At 36.1% G+C, this 20,005-nt stretch overlaps 2 protein-coding genes across 3 annotated transcripts in view; one reads left to right on the top strand and one right to left on the bottom strand.

Moving 5' to 3' along the window:
* LOC123543598 (uncharacterized) overlaps positions 1-20,005 on the top strand; it is a 57,337-nt gene that overhangs the window by 8,965 nt on the left and 28,367 nt on the right. The window lies entirely within an intron of this gene.
* LOC123543609 (serine/threonine/tyrosine-interacting protein-like) overlaps positions 10,717-20,005 on the bottom strand; it is a 33,741-nt gene continuing 24,452 nt past the window's right edge. For both annotated transcript variants that reach the window (XM_045329682.2, XM_045329686.2), the window contains exons 8-10: positions 18,835-18,907; positions 16,040-16,103; positions 10,717-11,139 (exon numbers count right to left, since the gene is read on the bottom strand). In XM_045329682.2, coding sequence (XP_045185617.2) covers positions 11,069-11,139; positions 16,040-16,103; positions 18,835-18,907 — 208 coding nt within the window. In that variant the 3' untranslated portion in view covers positions 10,717-11,068. The remainder of the gene's footprint in view (positions 11,140-16,039; positions 16,104-18,834; positions 18,908-20,005) is intronic.

The raw sequence follows: 20,005 nt of genomic DNA, 5'->3' as shown, positions 1-20,005 counted from the left end.
TGTCAAGGGTTTTGGCTGAATTATGGCCCTTTTTGGACTTGGAAAATGGTTCAGATTTCATACAAGTCCATGTTCTGTCAAAACTATTTGACATGTGGCTTTAAAACTTTGAACACGTGTTATCATCATGACTCCCATCTGTAGGCAAGAGTACATAACTCTGTCAACTATTTTGGCTGTATTATGGCCCTTTTTGGACTTGGAAATCAATTAAGTTTTTCAGTCCATATTTTTTCTAACCTATTTGTCATATGGCTTTGAAACTTTGACCATTTTGCCATCATAGCCTACATATTAAGGCAAGACTACATTACTAGGACAAGAACTTATGCTCAGTTATGACCCTTTTTTGACATAGAAAACAGTTAAGTTTCGCATACCATTCCATATTTTGTCTGAACTATTTTGTATATGGCTTTGAAACTTTGAACACTTGCTTAACATCATGGTCACACATTGCCATATAGAGCAAGACAAAATTATCCAAATCCACAAATGCAGGTATATTGTTTGTCTTATCTTTTTTTTTGCCTGAAAATCTCTGGTAATATTTTGACCCTTTACGTCTATCAATGCTTCGAGTAGTCAATCAACAGACAGCTCTTGTTAACCCTTGCCCTGCTAAATTTCTATAACAAACTTGTCCATCTTTCAATTTGGACAGTACCATTAACTGTTAAAAGGGATGCTTACCAAAACGATACTGACTGAATGGCGAACAGTGCCGACCATGATCAGACCGCACAGAAGTCCAGACTGATCTTGGTCGGCATTTGTTGCATAGGCAGAATCACTTGCCGCCGGCAGGCAAAGGGTTAAAGCTTATATAATTATATAAAGAAACATTTCAATAAAATGTGCAGACATACTGTGTACAAAAATTGAAATATGCCCCATATTTATTTTATTTTAATTAGCATAATTCATTATTCAGTATAATGTCTGTTTTGTGTATATGACAAGTTTTTGATATTTTTATAGAATTTGAAGTTAAGGTAGTTCTGCATGTCTGATAAACCGGAAGTGATGGCGTATCATCATTTATCTGGAAAAAGTAGAAAAGCCTGGATTTGGCGTACGGAAATGAAATGATTTTATGAATTGATGGCAAACAGTGAGTAAATTTATTACAATGGCACTGGTATCTTTCTTAATTTAAAATATAAAATTAAAACATCTGATTTGTTAGATAATTTATTACAAGATAATATCTTAAAATTAGCTTGAAATGTGTGGGTTCACTTTAATCATGGTCAAAAATCTCAAATAAAAACACAATGACCTGAACATTTTATTTCATCACATTGTAGACCATATGTTGATTTAAGACTGTGAGAAGTTTCATTTAAAGCTTTGTCGTAGAAAAATTTCTATTTGCGAAAATGTTATAATAGTTGTGATTTTCCCATGGACTCCCATTAAAAAAAATTGTGAGGTCCAAGTTTTTCAAATCAGTTTAGCAAAAAACAAAGCAACCTTCCTATCTTTTTTATTTGTCTAATTTTCTCAGTATATTCTGAATTAAGTTTTGAAAAATCAGCATTCATTCAATTTCTGCGTTGTAGGGGCAGAACTACCGTAATGGTTTTATTATAGAAAATAGACTTTTTGAAATATTTCCTTTTAAATGATGTGATTGTTTTCATTAATATCAATGTGCCTTGAAATATAGATAAAAACCATCCTCTAGTCTCATCTTACTGGCCACCCTGATGATGTCATTTCAAAATGTATGTAAACTGATTTACCAAACAGTTTGCTAGGCCCTAGTTATTATTTTATCTTAACATTGTGCAGCTACTGTTTGACAGTTTTATACATAAAGAAAAGCATGTGTGTCAATACATATTAGCCATTACTGATACTTATTCCAGGGCTTTATTAACATGAAAATGCAGGATACAGTTTATTTTTAAAATTATGAAATGACTAAGTTGGAGCATTTTTGCTATCGAGACTTGGAAATTTTTGTGAGAATCTATCAACAAATACTTTAAACCACATATTTGCCAGTTAAATTGTAACATGCTCCTTATTTACCACATGTTTGCTGGTTACGTTGTAACATGTTGTTTGTCTGTTATGCTGTAACATAGCACAAATATCCCATTTTGTGCTGGTTTATTTGATATTATGTCTCCCATGAACAATATTTCCTCCATTTACCATTTGTTTATTTGTTACACTAGAACATGTTCCCCAACATATTTGATGGTTAAGTTGTAAAGTATTTCCTCTGTACAACATGTTTAATGCTAACACTTTCACATGTTTCTTTTATATACCACATACATAATTGTTGCCCTGATATAAGTTTCATATAGGGCATGATTGCTGGTTACAGTGGAACATGCTTCTCCTTATACTTCATAGTTGATAGATAGACTTGAACCTGTCTCCTTTTACCACTTGTAAGACTCTTTTAGAGGAACATGCTTCTATATTTATCATAGGTTTGCTTGTTACATAGGAACATATTTCTCCCTATACCACATATTTGCTGGTTACACTGGAACATGTTTCTCCCTATACAACCTATTTGCTGGTTACACAGGAACATGTTCCTCCCAATACCACATATTTGCTGGTTACACTGGAACATGTTTCTCCCTATATAACATATTTGCTGGTTACACTGGAACATGTTTCTCCCTATATAACATATTTGCTGGTTACACTGGAACATGTTTCTTCCTATACAACATATTTGCTGGTTACACTGGAACATGTTTCTTCCTATACAACATATTTACTGGTTACACTGGAACATGTTTCTTCCTATACAACATATTTGCTGGTTACACTGGGACAAGTTTCTCCCTAGACTACATATTTGCTGGTGACACTGGAACATGTTTCTCCCTATACCACCTATTTGCTGGTTACACAGGAACATGTTTCTTCCTATACAACATATTTGCTGGTTTCTTCCTATACAGCATATTTGCTGGTTTCTTCCTATACAACATATTTGCTGGTTACACTGGAACGTGTTTCTCCCTATACAACATATTTGCTGGTTACACTGGAACATGTTTCTTCCTATACAACATATTTGCTGGTTACACTGGAACATGTTTCTCCCTATACCACATATTTTCTGGTTACACTGGAACATGTTTCTTCCTATACAACATATTTGCTGGTTACACTGGGACAAGTTTCTCCCTAGACTCTGGTGACACTGGAACATGCTTCTCCCTATACCACCTATTTGCTGGTTACACAGGAGCATGTTCCTCCCAATACCACATATTTGCTGGTTACACTGGAACATGTTTCTCCCTATATAACATATTTGCTGGTTACACTGGAAATGTTTCTTCCTATACCACATATTTGCTGGTTACACTGGAACATGTTTCTCCCTATACCACCTATTTGCTGGTTACACTGGAACATGTTCCTCCCAATACCACATATTTGCTGGTTACACTGGAACATGTTTCTCCCTATATAACATATTTGCTAGTTACACTGGAACATGTTTCTTCCTATACAACATATTTACTGGTTACACTGAAACGTGTTTCTCCCTATATAACATATTTGCTGGTTACACTGGAAATGTTTCTTCCTATACCACATATTTGCTGGTTACACTGGAACATGTTTCTCCCTATACCACCTATTTGCTGGTTACACTGGAACATGTTCCTCCCAATACCACATATTTGCTGGTTACACTGGAACATGTTTCATACTATACAACATATTTGCTAGTTACACTGGAACATGTTTCTTCCTATACAACATATTAACTGGTTACACTGAAACATGTTTCTCCTTATACAACATATTTGCTGGTTACACTGGAACATGTTTCTCCCTATACAACATATTTGCTGGTTACACTGGAACATGTTTCTTCCTATACAACATATTTGCTGGTTACACTGGAACATGTTTCTCTAAATGTCATATTTGCTAGTTACACTGGAACATGTTTCTCCCTATACAACATATTTGCTGGTTACACTGGAACATGTTCCTCCCAATACCACATATTTGCTGGTTACACTGGAACATGTTTCTCCCTATACAACATATTTGCTGGTTACACTGGAACATGTTTCTTCCTATACAACATATTTGCTGGTTACACTGGAACATGTTTCTCTAAATCTCATATTTGCTGGTTACACTGGAACATGTTTCTCCCTATACAACATATTTGCTGGTTACACTGGAACATGTTTCTCCCTATACAACATATTTGCTGGTTACACTTTTGCTGGTTACACTGGAACATGTTTCTCCCTATACAACATATTTGCTGATTACACTGGAACATGTTTCTCCCTATACAACATATTTGCTGGTTACACTGGAACATGTTTCTCCCTATACAACATATTTGCTGGTTACACTGGAACATGTTTCTTCCTATACAACATATTTGCTGGTTACACTGGAACATGTTTCTCTAAATGTCATATTTGCTGGTTACACTGGAACATGTTTCTCCCTATATAACATATTTGTTGGTTGCACTGGAACTTTTTTCTTCCTATACAACATATTTGCTGGTTACACTGGAACATGTTTCTCTAAATGTCACATTTGCTGGTTAGACTGGAACATGTTTCTCCCTAGACTACATATTTGCTGTTTACACTGGAACATGTTCCTTCCTATACAACATATTTGCTGTTTACACTGGAACATGTTTCTCTAAATGTCATATTTCTTGTTACACTGGAACATGTTTCTCCTTAGACTACATATTTGCTGTTTACACTTGAACATGTTTCAACAAATGTCACCTTTTTGCTGGTTACACGGGAACATGTTTTTCCCTAGACTACATATTTTCTGGTTACACTGGAACATGTTTCTCCATTTCAAACAAGAAGAAAAGCTTACTTTGCACAGCCCACCTTACTTCTAATAAAGTAGTATAAAACTTTCTTCATAGCAGTAAAATGATGACAGTTTTCATCAGTAGCACAAGCCTGCAAGTAGTGTAATGTCTCAATCAAAATAAAACAAATTTACAGTTGTATGCTAATCAGACTTTTACTATCAAAAGTTGTATTGTTGATAATTGTTTTGTATTTTTATTAATGAAATGTTATTAAATAAAGTTTAGTTTCATTAGCTCTTTGTTGTCTTTTTAGCTCACCTGAGCCAAAGGCTCATGGTGAACTTTTGTGACTGCTTGATGTCTTATTCTTAAAAACACCTGGGCAGATTTACACCAAACTTCACAGGAATGATCCTTGGGTGGCCCCCTTTCAAATCATTCAAAGAATTGAATTCCACACAGAACTTTGGTTGCCATCCAGAGGAAAAACTTAAAAATTCTTCTTGTCTGAAACTGGAAGGCATAGAGCCTTGATATTTGGCATATGGCATCATCTAATGGTCTTCTATGAAGATTGTTCAAATTATGCCCATAGGGTGAAAAGAGGCCCCTCCCCGGTGATCCTAAGTTTTACATAGACTTCTATAGAAAAAAAACTAAAATTCTTCTTGTCCAAAACTGCAAGGCATAGAGCCTTGATATTTGGCGTGTGACATCATCTAATGGTCTTCTATGAAAATTGTTCAAATTATGCCCCTAGGGTGAAAAGACGCCCCTCCTCGGGGGTCCCAAGTTTTACATAGACTTGTATCGAAAAAGACTTTAAAAATCTTCTTGTTATAAACCACAAGACCTAGGCCTTTGATATGTGGTATGCCTTTGATATGTGGTATGTAGCATTGCCTTGTGCATTGTTGGAATTGTTACCCCGGGGTTAAAAGAGGCCCAGCCCCAGGGGTTCTAAGTTTTACATAGACTTATATAGGAAGAAACTTTAAAAATCTTCTTGCCTGAAATTGCAAGGCCTTTGATATTTGGTCTGTTGCATTTCCTAGTGGTTCTCTACCGAAAATATTCAAATTATTCCCCTGGGACGAAAAGAGGCCCAGCCCTGGGGGTCCCAAGTTTTACATAGACTTCTATAGGAAAAGTTTTTTAAAAGTCTTCATGTCTGAAAGTTCAAGACCTATGCCTTTTATATTTGGTATGTAGCATTGCCTAGTGAATCTCTAACAAGATTGTTCAAATTATGCCCCTGGGATGAAAAGAGGCCCCGCCCCAGAGGTCACTTGTTATATTAGTTATATAGGAAAAAACACTTAAAATATTACCAGATCATATTTCCTAGACTGTTTAATTATAATTACCTGATGACCCCAAATGATAAGGGTCACCTAACTATGACCTTGACCTACTTACCTACTTTCTTGTGTTTTAAGATACAGCCTTGAAATTTGGATGACATGTACAGTTTTGCACACCGATCTCAAAACTGACTTTCAATGACCGTCAATGTGACCTACTGACCTACTTTCTTAATATTTTAGCATCATTTTGACTTTTGAAACATGTAGCTCATATAACTCAGGTGAGCGATCCAGGGTCATCATGGCCCTCTTGTATATAGGTGGTTGTCTTTACAAATTCAATTTGATGACAGTCTTGATACATTAGTGATGATTTAGTATTTATATGAAGATGAAATAGATGCCAGCAGAAAAATTTGTTTTTACGAAAATCAATTTGAAGTAATTTTGGTTCAAAAACAAGGTCACAAGGTCAAATCTTCAAACAGTCACTAGGCTAGAGGTTACATTTATCCGATTAACATGATAATTGGTCAGATGAAATGTAATCAGAAAACAAAATTCCACTCGTAGGGCCGTATTGACGAGTAGAAAAGGCCCGATGACAAATGGAATTTTCTGTTATTATAACGTCCTTCAGGACGAGTGCATTTTCCCGTAGAAACCAGCAATTCAGTGAAAGAATTATTTGATCAGACCATCTGGACTGAAAAAATCATGTAACGCTGCCGCAAAGTCATAATTGGCCAATTCGTTTCGCTTTTGCGGCGTACGCCGTTTCGCCGCGTGCAACCGGCTATGCGTTCGTTTGGCTACCGGCACTGCCCGGATCTATCCGGCGTACGCCGATGTGCGCCGGTCTTGCAAGATATGCAAAGCGGCAAATCATATATTTTCGCGATATAAAATCGGGTACCAGTAGGTGTAGAAACATACCGCAAGAACTATTTGCTAACTTATTTGGAACATGCCACAAGAGAAAATCATAAATTTCCATTTTTTTTTGTATTTGCAGCTCACGTGGCCGGCGTACGCCGAAACGTTCGTTTATTAATAAACCGGCGAGATTTTTTTCTTGCCGGCCACGTGACCGGCGTGCCCCGGGTTGAGTGAAACGAACTGGCCCAATTATTGGCCGTTTATTCCCGACGCATCTAAAATGAAACAGGAAGCGAATGGGTACTTGCAGGTGCATGTGCCGATTTAAAACATATTGTACCGGTACATCGATTCACAGTTTGTATAAATGTCGTCGAACATTCGACAATTGCAAGACTAGCGAAGTGTGCTGCCGGACGACTAACAATTGCAAGTCGCTAGTCCTGCAGGACGAGTTATTTCTTACAATTATTTTATCTGGTAATCCAACTTTTTAAGTCTGGTCTACATGAAAAGTAGAATGTTTGCCTTCACAAAATTTAGCTCAAGTTGAATTCTGGGTTATTTAAACTTATTTTGGATCGAGAAATAAGTCAAACCTGGCGTGCACTCCAGCACTGATCTACATAAAATTTTATCAGAAAGTTTGCCTAGATGAATTTCGGTAAAGTTTGAAACTAGGTAGTATTGTACGTAGGCCATACATCCACAGGGAGTCAGTGGCGCAATGGTTATCAGGTCGGACTGCAACGTCAGCGGTTCGGGTTCGATTCCCAGTCGTGGCTGATATCCCGACTAGTGTTCAGTGCTGGGTGATTTACTTAAATTTGTACTGTTTTCAGCTATATCGGCCTAGACTGGATGCTGGGGAGGTAAATATGACGCCTGCCATGGGCTCGGCTGGAAATAAGTTGTTCCGTCCATTCCAGGTGCGGACTTTCGTCAACTACCCACGTTAAACAGTAGTCCGAGCTATTCTACACAACTTGGCGTCGGCGTCACACCTTGCATGCAAGTTCGTATATCGATCGTTTAAAGGCATATAGCTTTGAAACTTGTTTCTTTTTCTAGGTCCACTGGGTCAACTATGACATGTATTTTGTCCAAATTATGCCACGTTTTGGACTGGTAAGTTTTACATGCAAGTTACTATCTCCAAACCTAACGCAGATATTGATCTAAAACTTCACACGTGTCTTCGGTTTATAAACTAGGTGATAGCATCAAGTCCCATAACTCTGACATGCTTATTGGTCAAATTATGTCCCCCTTTGGAATTAGAAAATCCTGGCTTAACTTAATATGTATACTGGTACATATAGCTATTATCTAAAACTATACTAGTATAGCATTGAAACTTTTTTAGGTCAATAACCAACCTCACAGTATCAAGACATATATCTGGGGCAAATTATGTCCCCTTTTGGACTTAAAAACTCCTGGATAAAGTTTTGCGAGCAAGTTTCTATCTCGAAAACTAATCCAGATATTGATTTGAAACTTCACATGTGTCATCGGAGTTATAAAACTAGGTGAAAGAAATAATTTAAATTGACAGAATTAAGGTTCAACTATTTAAAGTAAAATTTTGGTAATCGTGTTGTATTCAATTGTAAATCTTTCCAGACTATATATACATAATAAAAACAATTCTAATTAGTTCTCTATAAGTGTTAGATTTTGGCTATAAAATTCAACCATTTCATAAATAATTTTAATATCTAAGGTCAATTTAAAAAAAAAAAAATTATATCAAAAGACATATAGTTTGTTTCCGAGACATCTGCGAAGATTATCAGTCACAATACTTTCTTATGTTGTTTGTAAAATGGTATCTGCTCACGACAGAATCTGGAGCTTTGCTGCCAGTTTGTCAGGTTATTTAATAAGATAAATCAAAGCTAGTATAAGAGATACTCATTTGGAAGCCACCAAAATAAAAGCATCCTCGGTTTAAGGCTGGTGTTGAGAAAACTTGCCTTGTATTATTTAAGAACATAACTGTGCATCCATTATGATTTGATGGTAATTAATTCCCACTTCTTTCTCGTAAAAGTCTTCTAGCACCCTCATAAATCCTTTCATTATTCTTGACAAATGCAGTCCCGTGGTAAATTATTACGCAGCAAATGACAATCTAAGACATAAATGTGAGTTAGAAGTAAAAAAGAAAGGAAGAGAGACGTTCGTGAATGAACTTTTTTCTTTACTCGATAACTTCACGTAGGGCCTGTTGGAATCACAGTTACTGCAAAACCAAGTGTTAAGACCCTATTAGTCGCCTCTTAGGATCATGTAAGGGTAAGGCAGTGGTTCCAATTCATTTCATACGCAGATCGTCCCAGAACCACATGGGGCCAATTCAGGTGAAAGTCTGTCCTAATATTGTTAGAATTCAGAATAAAGTATGGAGTAACTCTAAAATAAATCGGTAGTTAAACCAACTCACAACACGTCTTAACATCAACTGAGAAATTCCGACATGCTTTTCCTTATCTTGTATGTCTAGCCAAAGATTTATGCAACCGGCACATTTTGAACTTCTGGCTCATTTTTGCAAATGTGTTGTATTGTGAATGATACCTCATAAACAGTAGTGTTGGTTTTGTTTTGAGGGTTTTTACAGATAGAAATTTAAGTACTGAATGTGATTTTTAAACCAGTGTCATTCATATTTATTTAACTTATACACGAATAAGCAATTTTCAGACTGAAATTCTTTTCTAATTTAAATGTAGCCAATTAACAATTTACTTATATTCTATCCGGTTTCAGCTACTGGTCTTCTCCTGAGAAAATAGTAATAAACAACGGAAATAACGGCAAAGTAGGTTACATTAAATTGTGGAAAATACAAAGTTGGGGGAGAATACTGGCGTGCAATAGTGTCCTGCTTTCTAATCTTATTCATTCTTTCTTTTTACAGGATAAAACGGTCACTGTTTGCTGATTTCATACTGCATGACACCTATGGAGGCCCTGGAGGGGCTCCTAGTTTCAATATTACAAAATTGCTATGTTCAAACGGGCATAACTGTTTAAAAATTCAAGAGTTATGAAACCTGTGCATTGCACGTCATATCATCATAGTGTCCTGCTTTCTAATCTTATTCATTCTTTCTTTTTACAGAATAAAAAAGGTCACTGTTTGCTGATTTCATATTGCATGACGCCTATGGAGGCCCTGGAGAGGCTTCTAGTTTCAATACTGCAAAATTGCTATGTTCAAAACGGGCACGACTGTTTAAAAATTCAAGAGTTATGAAACCTGTGCATTGCGCATCATACCATCACAGCAAACATGTGCGTGCAGTTTCAGTTAAGTTGTTTCACAGATACCAGCTTACATACAGAAACTTAACCATCAGGATGCAGACGTCGATTAATGGGCGGTGCTTCCTATTCGTCACATACTGGAGATAAAAATGCTGACCATAGATATAAAGAAGGCAAATCATCAAATACGATGAAAATTCCGTAGTCATGATAAGTATAGGAAGCATACTTACGGTATCTCTGGTATCTTAACTGTTTATAATTTTTGTAGTATAAAAAATCTGTTTAAGTTTTCATCAAGTGTGATAATATATTATGTAAGTGATATTTATTTGCTCTACACCAAGTTAGCTTCAATAGCTTTATACTTTATATATTTGAAATCTAATGTACATTGTAATAAACAGACAATGTCACTGCAGGCAGCTGGATATATCACAAGAGAAATTTCATCAATATAAAAAACGATTTATTCTTATTATCAACACACAGGATTAACAATTAAGTCAACTAGTCAACTGTGACTAGAAGCAATACATATACAGCTATATCAAAATGTGTTCCAAGATGCAGATTTCCAAACCTCTTCTCACTCAATAATCTATTTCTGATATTGCTCCATCCCATGTTTCACTGTTGTCCATTTTTTGTATTCTGTAATCCAGGGACACATTTACTTTTTTTCACATATCTATAAGAACTATACGTTTGTTTTAAAATGTCAAAACAGGTGTTTGCTTTCAGTTAAACTACCTGTAAGTTGTCATATATCACAGAGAGATAAGTTAATCCACATATATCAAGTTATCATGGAAGAATCTGAATGTTTATTATCATCTGTGTCAAACTGGCACTTTCTTTTCATCGAACCTGAAAAAGAAGACATTTTATTGATTACTACAGCACACTTCCTTGATTACAACATGACTCTTCCTCTTGTTACTGATGTTTTAACCTTTAGCTTGCTAAATTTCTAAAATGGACTAGTCCATCATTCAATTTGAGCAATACCATTTATTATTCGAAGGGGTGGTCATTGAAATTTTACTGACTGAATAGCAAACAGTGTGCAGACCATGATCAGCCTGCACGGATGTGAAGGCTAAACCTGGTTAGCACTGGTCGCAAAGGTAGAATCTATTGCCACCAGCAGGCTAAAGGTTAAAGCAGCAGATGTTTACATCAACAATGTTGTTCATGTAGCACATGTTCCATCAAAGTTGGTAATATGGCCATCAAAAATGTGTGCCAAATTATGTGTTACATTAAAATTTAGGTTAACCATATCATCGTCCACAGGATTACTAACCTCAGTGTGTAACAACACGAGACACTGTACATTAAGTATAGATTTTGCAGCAAAGTACAAGTTCTAATTACTAGGAAGTTAACAAGAGCTGTCACAGGTGACAGCGCGCTCGACTATTTCCATGCTGGATAGTGAAACTGGGCACATCTGACGAAGCTGGACCTGTCACTTGGGTGTTTAATGACTCCAACATGGATGAAATATTGGATAATAGCTTCAGTCTGTGTCAAAAGTATTAAGTAATAAGAGCGATGTAAGAGTTATGGACCATGTGTCATATCATTTGGGTGATAGGGTGGAACAACTATTTTAAGTTTGAATGAAATCCATTCGGTAATAACTCAGTTAGAGAGAAAGTACATCAAAACATTAACCTGAAATTGTAAGTAAAAAGGGGGATAATTCATGAAATACTGGTGCAAAAGTTACGGCCCTTGTGTCATATGATGTGAGTGACATATGATGTGAGTGATGATGTTGAACAACTATTTTAAGTTTGAATCAAATCCATACAGTTATAACTGAGATAGAGTAAAAGTGCACCAAAACCTTAACCTGAAATTGTAAGTAAAAAGAGGGGATAATTCATGAATACTGGTGCAAGAGTTATGGCCCTTGTGTCGAATGATGTGAGTGAAGCTGTTGAACACTATTTAATGTTTGAATCAAATCCACTTAGTAATAATTGAGATAAAGTGAAAGTTCACCAAAACTTTAACCTGAAATTCTAAGTAAAAAGGGGGTATAAATCATGAAATATTGGTGCCAGAGTTATGACCCTTAAGCCATATGATGTGAGTGATGATGTTAAACAACTATTTTAAGTTTGAATCAAATCCATTTAGTAATAACTGAAATAAAGTGCACTGTAACCTGGAATTCTAAGTACAAGACCTCACCTGTAAATCATTGCACTTGAGGACAAGAAGGTCCTCAGAAAACATATCTAAGTCCAAAGGACAGGAACAACAAAGGGAAGAAATTTAACCAAAAAGAAAAAAAAATTCTTACAAGGTACAGATATGTCAAAAAACACCTAAAATTGGAGGTACCATCCATATTGTACCACAGAAAAGTGGTCTCAGTTTTTCCCTATGGCCAATAATAAAAAAGTTACTAAAAATAAGCTATTTATAGTAACGTAAAAGGGAAGTAATTAAAAAAAAATATTGTAAGTGAACAAAAGAAGGATCTGCCAAATAAATCTGTTGACATAAATGGAATTTCAGATCAGTATCTTCATTAGTTACGGAGATATAACCCATTTTAATTTGAAATAAAGGGAGGTGATTTGACATAAAATCAGTCCATAGTTATCTACCCTGATTAACTCAGTCCAACTAATGACAATAATGAAATTTCAAATAAGTCCTATAAGTACTTACTGATATAAATCCATTTTTATTACAATCAGGGGAGGTAATCAGATATAAAATAACTCTGGAACCTACGATTGGATCTGATTTGTCATGGAATCCAAGATTTATTGTTGTTGAAGATATTTTTGAAAGTTTGTATCAAATAAAACCATATATGAAGTATCTATATGGCTGCAAAAGCCAAATTAGCCGATTTTGGACCTTTAAGGGGCCATATCTCTGGAACCCATGATGGAATTTGGCCATTTTAACAAAGCAACCAAGATCTTGTGGTAATACAAGTTGTGTGCAAGTTTGGTTAAAATCAAATCATAAATGAAGCTGCTATTGTGCAGACAAGGTCAAAATAGCTAATTTTGGACCTTTCAGGGGCCATAACTCTGGAACCCATTAAGGGATATGGCCGGTTCAAGAAAGGAACCGAGATCTTATGGTGACACAAGTTTTGTGCAAGTTTGATTAAATTCAAATCATAAATGAAGCTGCTATTGTGCAGACAAGGTCAAAATAGCTAATTTTGGCCCTTTCAGGGGCCATAACTCTGGAACCCATAATGGGATCTGGCCAGTTTAAGAAAGGAACCGTGATCTTATGGTGATACGAGTTGTGTGCAAGTTTGGTTAAAATAAAATCATAAATGAAACCACTATCGTGCAGACAAGAAATTGTTGACGGACGGACGCATGGACACACGACGGACGAAGGGTGATCACAAAAGCTCACCTTGTCACTATGTGAGAGGTGAGCTAAAAAAGGGGGATAATTCATGACATATTGGTGCCAGAGTTATGACCCTTGTGCCATATGATGTGGGTGATGATGAGGAACAACTATTTTTAAGTTTGAAGTAAATCCATCAAGTAATAACAAAGATAAAGAGAAAGTGCATCAAAACTTTAACCAAAGTGCAGACGGGGAAGGGCGCCGACGCCAGGTCGACTAGGATAGTTCTCCATACTTCGTATAGTCGAGCTAAAAACCTATATCCTATGATGTTGTGATTGATGATGATATACCAAAACAAGGGTTTAGTGGACAATGTTTTTCATATATAGCTCAAAAAGAGGAGCTACTGCCAAAATAAAATTGATGTATACCCTATCACCCCCTCCCCCACTCTTTACCATACTGTGTGTTACAAAACGTTTTGAAGAAAGTATGTTTACCCATTAATTACTTGTTTGAAACATGTTTTCTGTTATAATGTTATAAGATTTTTTTCAATGGAGAAGGTGCAGATTGAAATATCCGGCTCGAGGGTAATTGTTTATGCGGTAATGAGGCTCTGTCTAGCAACATAGTAGTTCCAGTACTGTTTTATCATCTGCAATGAAACGTTATGCTTTTTGTGTAAAATAATGTTTTTTGTTTTTTTTTTAATTTGAGAAATATATTATAAGGAACAGACAGGAACTATACCTGCCCATGACATGCTGTCTGTTACAATATTTATATGTGTATGTTACATGCTGTCTGTTGCTATAATATCTATATTGCATGTTACATGTTGTCTGTTAGAATACTTATACTTGTATGTTACACTTGTGTTTTAAAATTTATACTTGCCTGTTACATGTTGTTTGTTATAATATCTATACATGCTGTCTGTTATAACTATACTTGCCAGTTACATGTTTTCTGTTTTAATATTTACACTTGTCTGTTACACTTTGCTATGCTATATACAACATAAATGCCTATTTTTATTTATAACCTTTTTGAATGTTTATTTTGTATGGTTTAACATTGCACTGACACAATTATAGGTCATAATTATGGTTTGATGGCAGAGGAAGGGACCTAGAAGCCCCTTTCGGCATTATTTCAGGCGCAAGCAGGCAAGCTAGGAAGAACTGACTTTCCATAATCCAGCTAAGAATTTCCTCATATGAAAATATTCATACAATATTCTACAAATAATAGAAGAAACACGAGGAGGTTGTAAAATTTGTATCACTATGGCCTCGACCTTTGACTTACCCCAAAAACAATTACGGTCATCTACTTTATATGCCCAATCATGCTATGAAGTTTGAAGGTACTGGGTCAAGCAGTTCTCAAGTGATTGAGCAGACTGTTTTCAAGGTTCAGGCCTCTGTGACTTACTGACCCCAAAACCAATAGCGGTCCAAATTGCAAGGTTCTTGTTATAGTAGTTGTCAAGATACCACGTAGAAATAGTTTAGCCTGTTGACCCCTAAAACAATAGGGTCACCTACTTCATAAGTATAACTATACTACCAAGTCTGAAGGTTCTTGGTCAAGTGGTTCTCAAGTTACTGGGCAGAAACCGTTTTCAAGGTTCAGGCCCCAACAAAAAATCAGATGAGCTAAAAAGACAAGCATTCTGACTAAATCTGGTTAAGATCAGGTAGAAAATGTGACCTTGCTTTTAGAGTGTTAACAACGTTTTTCCATGGTCTGACGTAGTGACCTAGTTTTTGGTATCAGGTAATCCGATTTCAAACTTGTTCCATATTTCATAGAGTCAAACATTCTGACAAAAAATGATGATAATCAAGCAGCAAACCTGACCTCAAGAGTGTTAACAAGGTTTTCCTATGATTTGACCTAGTTACCTAGTTTAAGACCTCAGGTAACTCAGTTTCAGAGCTGACCTAGATTTCATAAAGTCAAACATTCTCACAAAGTTTTATGAAGATGAGGTAGAAAATGTGGTCTCTAGAGTGCTAACAAAGTTTTAATATTAGCTGACCTAGTGGCCTACTTTTTGATCCCATATGACCAAGTAACGAAGTTGTGTAAAATTTTATTGAGGGTAACATTCTGACCAAATTTCATTAAGATCTGGGTAAAATTGTGAGCTCTAGAGTGTTAACAGTCACCCTGCTGACAACAGACGACAGAAAGAGGGTGATCACAATAGCTCACCTTGAGCGCTTTGTGCTCAGGAGCTAACGAAAAATGCTTTTCCTTTAAGCACTTTTTATAGTAGCTTATGACTTTATGCATTCATTACTGCAGGAGAGTCATCTTACACCCCCAGACCCCCAGGGTGTATGACTTTTTCCAGCACCAGTACAAACACATGAAAATCATGTCCAACATGCACAGTATATACCTGTTGTGTGAGTTGTGTCTGTTATGTCTAAACACTGCCTTGCTCTGTATATTGGTTCATATTCCTGATAATAGAATAACATGAGAGACATGATAGAAAATAACATTTATGAAAGGAAAATGTAAAACAAAATTTATCAGGAAAATATATATACAAGAAAAGCGCCAATGCCACAACACTAGGTTTTCAATTTTTCACATCTGACACTGTGATCTAAATACAAAATTGATGTATACACACCTAGTTTCATGACAATAGTCACACCAAAACTAAAGATATTGAGTGGAAACCATTTTCCTACTTTTATTAACAGTGACCTTGACCCCATCAGTCTCAAATGTAATCCCAGTTGGCGTCTCCACCTACATTCCCTACAAAACAAGTTTCATCGCTGTACTACATTCATAATTAAAGTTCCTGAGTGGAAAAGTTTCTCTATTAAGAGACAGTGATCTTGACCTTGACATGAGTGACCCCAAATGCTATCTTAACTGTCATCTCCACCTAAGCTACCTTCAAATCAACTTTCACCATTATATTTCATTCATAACTAAAGTTACTGTGTGGAAACACTTTTTGTATTTCTACTAACAGAGACCTAAACCTGATTGACTCCAGATAAAATCTAAACTTTTGTGTCAACAAAAGCTACCTACATGTATACACCAAGTTTGGTGACAATGGGTTTACCAAACTTTAGTTACTGAGCAGAAACCATCTGTTTGATATGCCAAACCTTCCCTTCCCAGCAAGGACATATGATATTCCATTGTAATAACCAGATTTTTTTTAAAGCCTGTTGTTTTAAAGCTGAAATGATGTTTTATGAAAAAAAAAAGAGATCTGTTTCTAGTCAAATCTGGGAAGTTCAAGAGAAGTTTTTAAGCCATATAACAAATTGCCTTTTACTGACCAACAGAGAAGTTTTAAAACCTTCACAGGTAAAATGGTTGTGTCCATACTTCCAGCTTCCAGCAAAATTTAGTGCTATAAAGTCATACAGGAGAACAAATGGACAAAAAAAAAAACAAGTTTTTGTTGGAATTAAAGTCAAACAGACAGAGTTTAGTACTATATGGGATTTTTCCAGTTTTTGATGGTGAAGGAATATCCAAAGTACTCATCTGAGTATTATTTCATGCACAATTTGGCAAATGGGTAGAATTGTTGACTTTCTGTTAGCCAGCTGGACGGCTTCCTCATGAAAATTCTATGCCCAAAGGGTGTTGAACACACACAGCTACATGTCAAGAGATTCTAAATCAATGAACTTCACAAACTGGCTTCAGAGGCCCAACAGCAGAACATAGCTTATCTTCGTACTAAAAACATTTTGACATATCATTACCAGGGCTTCGGAAATTTGCCGGTTTGCCGGTTTTGGACCGATTTTTGACTTTTCAGACCGATTCGTGAAGTGAAAAAACGAAAAAAATCGGTCCCGTAAAAATGGAGAAAAGTATAAATTTCGGTCTGATATCTCAATACACGATCACCTGCCAAGCAGGAAATTGTTGGTCGCACCCTCAGATAATCAAAGAGCTATAAATGTATTTTATAGTTCTTTGAGATAATCAATAAACGTGTCAATCGGTCTGATTGTCACTTTGATAATCGGTCCGTAATTAGCACGTGACGCAATCAGCGCTCGCGCGGCACATCCTTTAATGTTAGCAGACAGCCGACTGCCATGTATTAAACATTTTTGACTGGTTTCCAAATGTTTCTGACTGGATCCAAATCATTTCGACGGGGATCCACTTCTTTTATTTAGAATCCGCCGGACGGTTTATTTAAAAAGGTTATGTTTGATCACGGGTAAAAAACAAATGGTCACTGCATTTAATCATGTACATTGTACATAGGTCTTTGATTTAAAAAGACATCACACGGAAAACCGATGAAAATATTTTTTATAATTACTTGATTTGAAGAAATTACATGATTCATTTGTTGGGGCTCCAGTTGAAACAAGTGCAGAAAATCGTCTTTGAAACCCGACTGTACAAAAAAGAAAAAGAAAAAGATGGACCGGCAAACATGAATGATAAAGAAAACCGAAGTGGCGCTGTTTATCAAATTGGTCTTTTAAAAAACGTTTCAGAATGAAATTTTGTTTACATCAGAAGAGAACATATAACTTTATATAATGGAGTTGCTTATTGAAGTACAACGTAAGTGAAATGAAATATGCGTGGCCAACCCGCGTGACCTTTTGGTACTATACATGCGGGGAAATTCGATCTCAGCATTCACATAACATACACATTCGGTCCGCGGCAGAGTATTCTTAAAATACTGAGGCTGTTTAGCAGAGAATATATGTCGTGTAATTCACTTTGACGCATTGTATTTTATAGAATTCCGTCAAAGAATGAGGAAACATCACAAAGTATCTGCCGTGTATACGGTACCGAAGTCACGTGCGTTGGCTTTTAGACTAGTTACGTACACGTTGTCAATGCCGGCAATTTTATCCTTGCAGGAAAGCAGGAAAAACATCGAAATTCAAACAAAGTAACGATCACACATAACACTGAAACACTGTCTTCATTGTATGGTAACTCGCGGTGACCGTTAACTTAGTTTTAAAGCATGACATGCTTATTTCTTTCACGTTTTACAAAATATGTAATTATTTGGAATGCTGTGGGTGGGGTAGCGCCGATGTCACGATTTTCGTTTCGGACCGATTGAGTTATCAAAATTTCCGGAGCCCTGAATTCATTACCAGTTTATTTACCTTTCAAATCGGCAATGAAAAAGAAGAGTCAAAATGAAATTGAAACACTTACAATGAGTTGCTGTGAAAAGCCTTCATTAGGGTTTATACAGAATCTTCTCTGCTGTACATACACATAAGCATTTCTGAAACATTAAAAAGTTGTTTACTGTATAAAACAGCTGATATTAGTTAAGAAATCAAAATCATTTAAATCATGTAGTGTAAACTTAATGTATTTAACATTAAGCCCACTGGTGGCAAGTAATTCTGCCTTTGCCAACAGTGACAAGCAACTGACAACTTCATCATATGAATCTGAAGTGGAGGTAAGTTGACCTTAGATATATTGTCCTCAGTCATTCATCACAGATAAATGACATCTCCAATGGGATTCATGTCCAAAAATCTGAATGAAAGCATGACCTAATGAGCTTACCAGGCTGATAAATAAATCTAATTTCTAGTGTATTCATCTTATACACTGATATATTAACCATAATTCAGATACTCTGATATACAGAAAAGCAAGAACACTGCAATGCAGAGCAATATATGCCCAATGTATGACTCTTGACCCCTAGGTGTGACCGAAGAGTTATATCAGATGATGGGAGCAAAACTGTTGAAGCCCAAAGTGCAGGAACAACAAAGGGAAGATATTCCAAAAAAAATCTAAGTCCACAGATGTCCATAACAAAACATCCTTACCAGGTACAGATATGTCAAAATACACCTGAAAATTGGAGATAACATCCATGTTGTACCACAGAAAAGTGGTCTCTGTTTTTCCCTGTATGGTCAATAATAAAACAAGAGGGCCATGATGGCCCTATATAGCCATACATGTGATCTCCCGCGCGGGAGGGTCAAAATCCCGATTTTTTCACCTTGCCTCCCGTCTCCCGACAAAAACCATGTTTCTCCCGCTTTTCAAAAAAAAACAAAAAAAACAAGCAAATTCGATGAATTGGTATCCCCCGCCGAAAGGGTTTGTGGTGAGGAATGGCAAAAAGATATATCCAGCAAAAAGTTAAGGATGTTAATAAGAAGCAAATAATTTCATTAGTCAAAATCAATTTAACAGAAAACAAATGTTTAATTAAAGAGTACATAATAAATGTATGATACTTTGATCCTGACTTAAGAATTTATTTTGAATGGGATATGCTTACTGTAATAAGCTTAGCTTTTACAATTAAATGCAGTTAATTGAAATGTGAGCTTGAAGTTAAACGGGAATG

Source organism: Mercenaria mercenaria, chromosome 1 (assembly GCF_021730395.1).
Source record: "Mercenaria mercenaria strain notata chromosome 1, MADL_Memer_1, whole genome shotgun sequence".
Classification (NCBI taxonomy): domain Eukaryota; kingdom Metazoa; phylum Mollusca; class Bivalvia; order Venerida; family Veneridae; genus Mercenaria; species Mercenaria mercenaria.
Note: the sequence above shows the minus strand (reverse complement) of the source record. Positions and strands in the feature narration are given on the sequence as shown.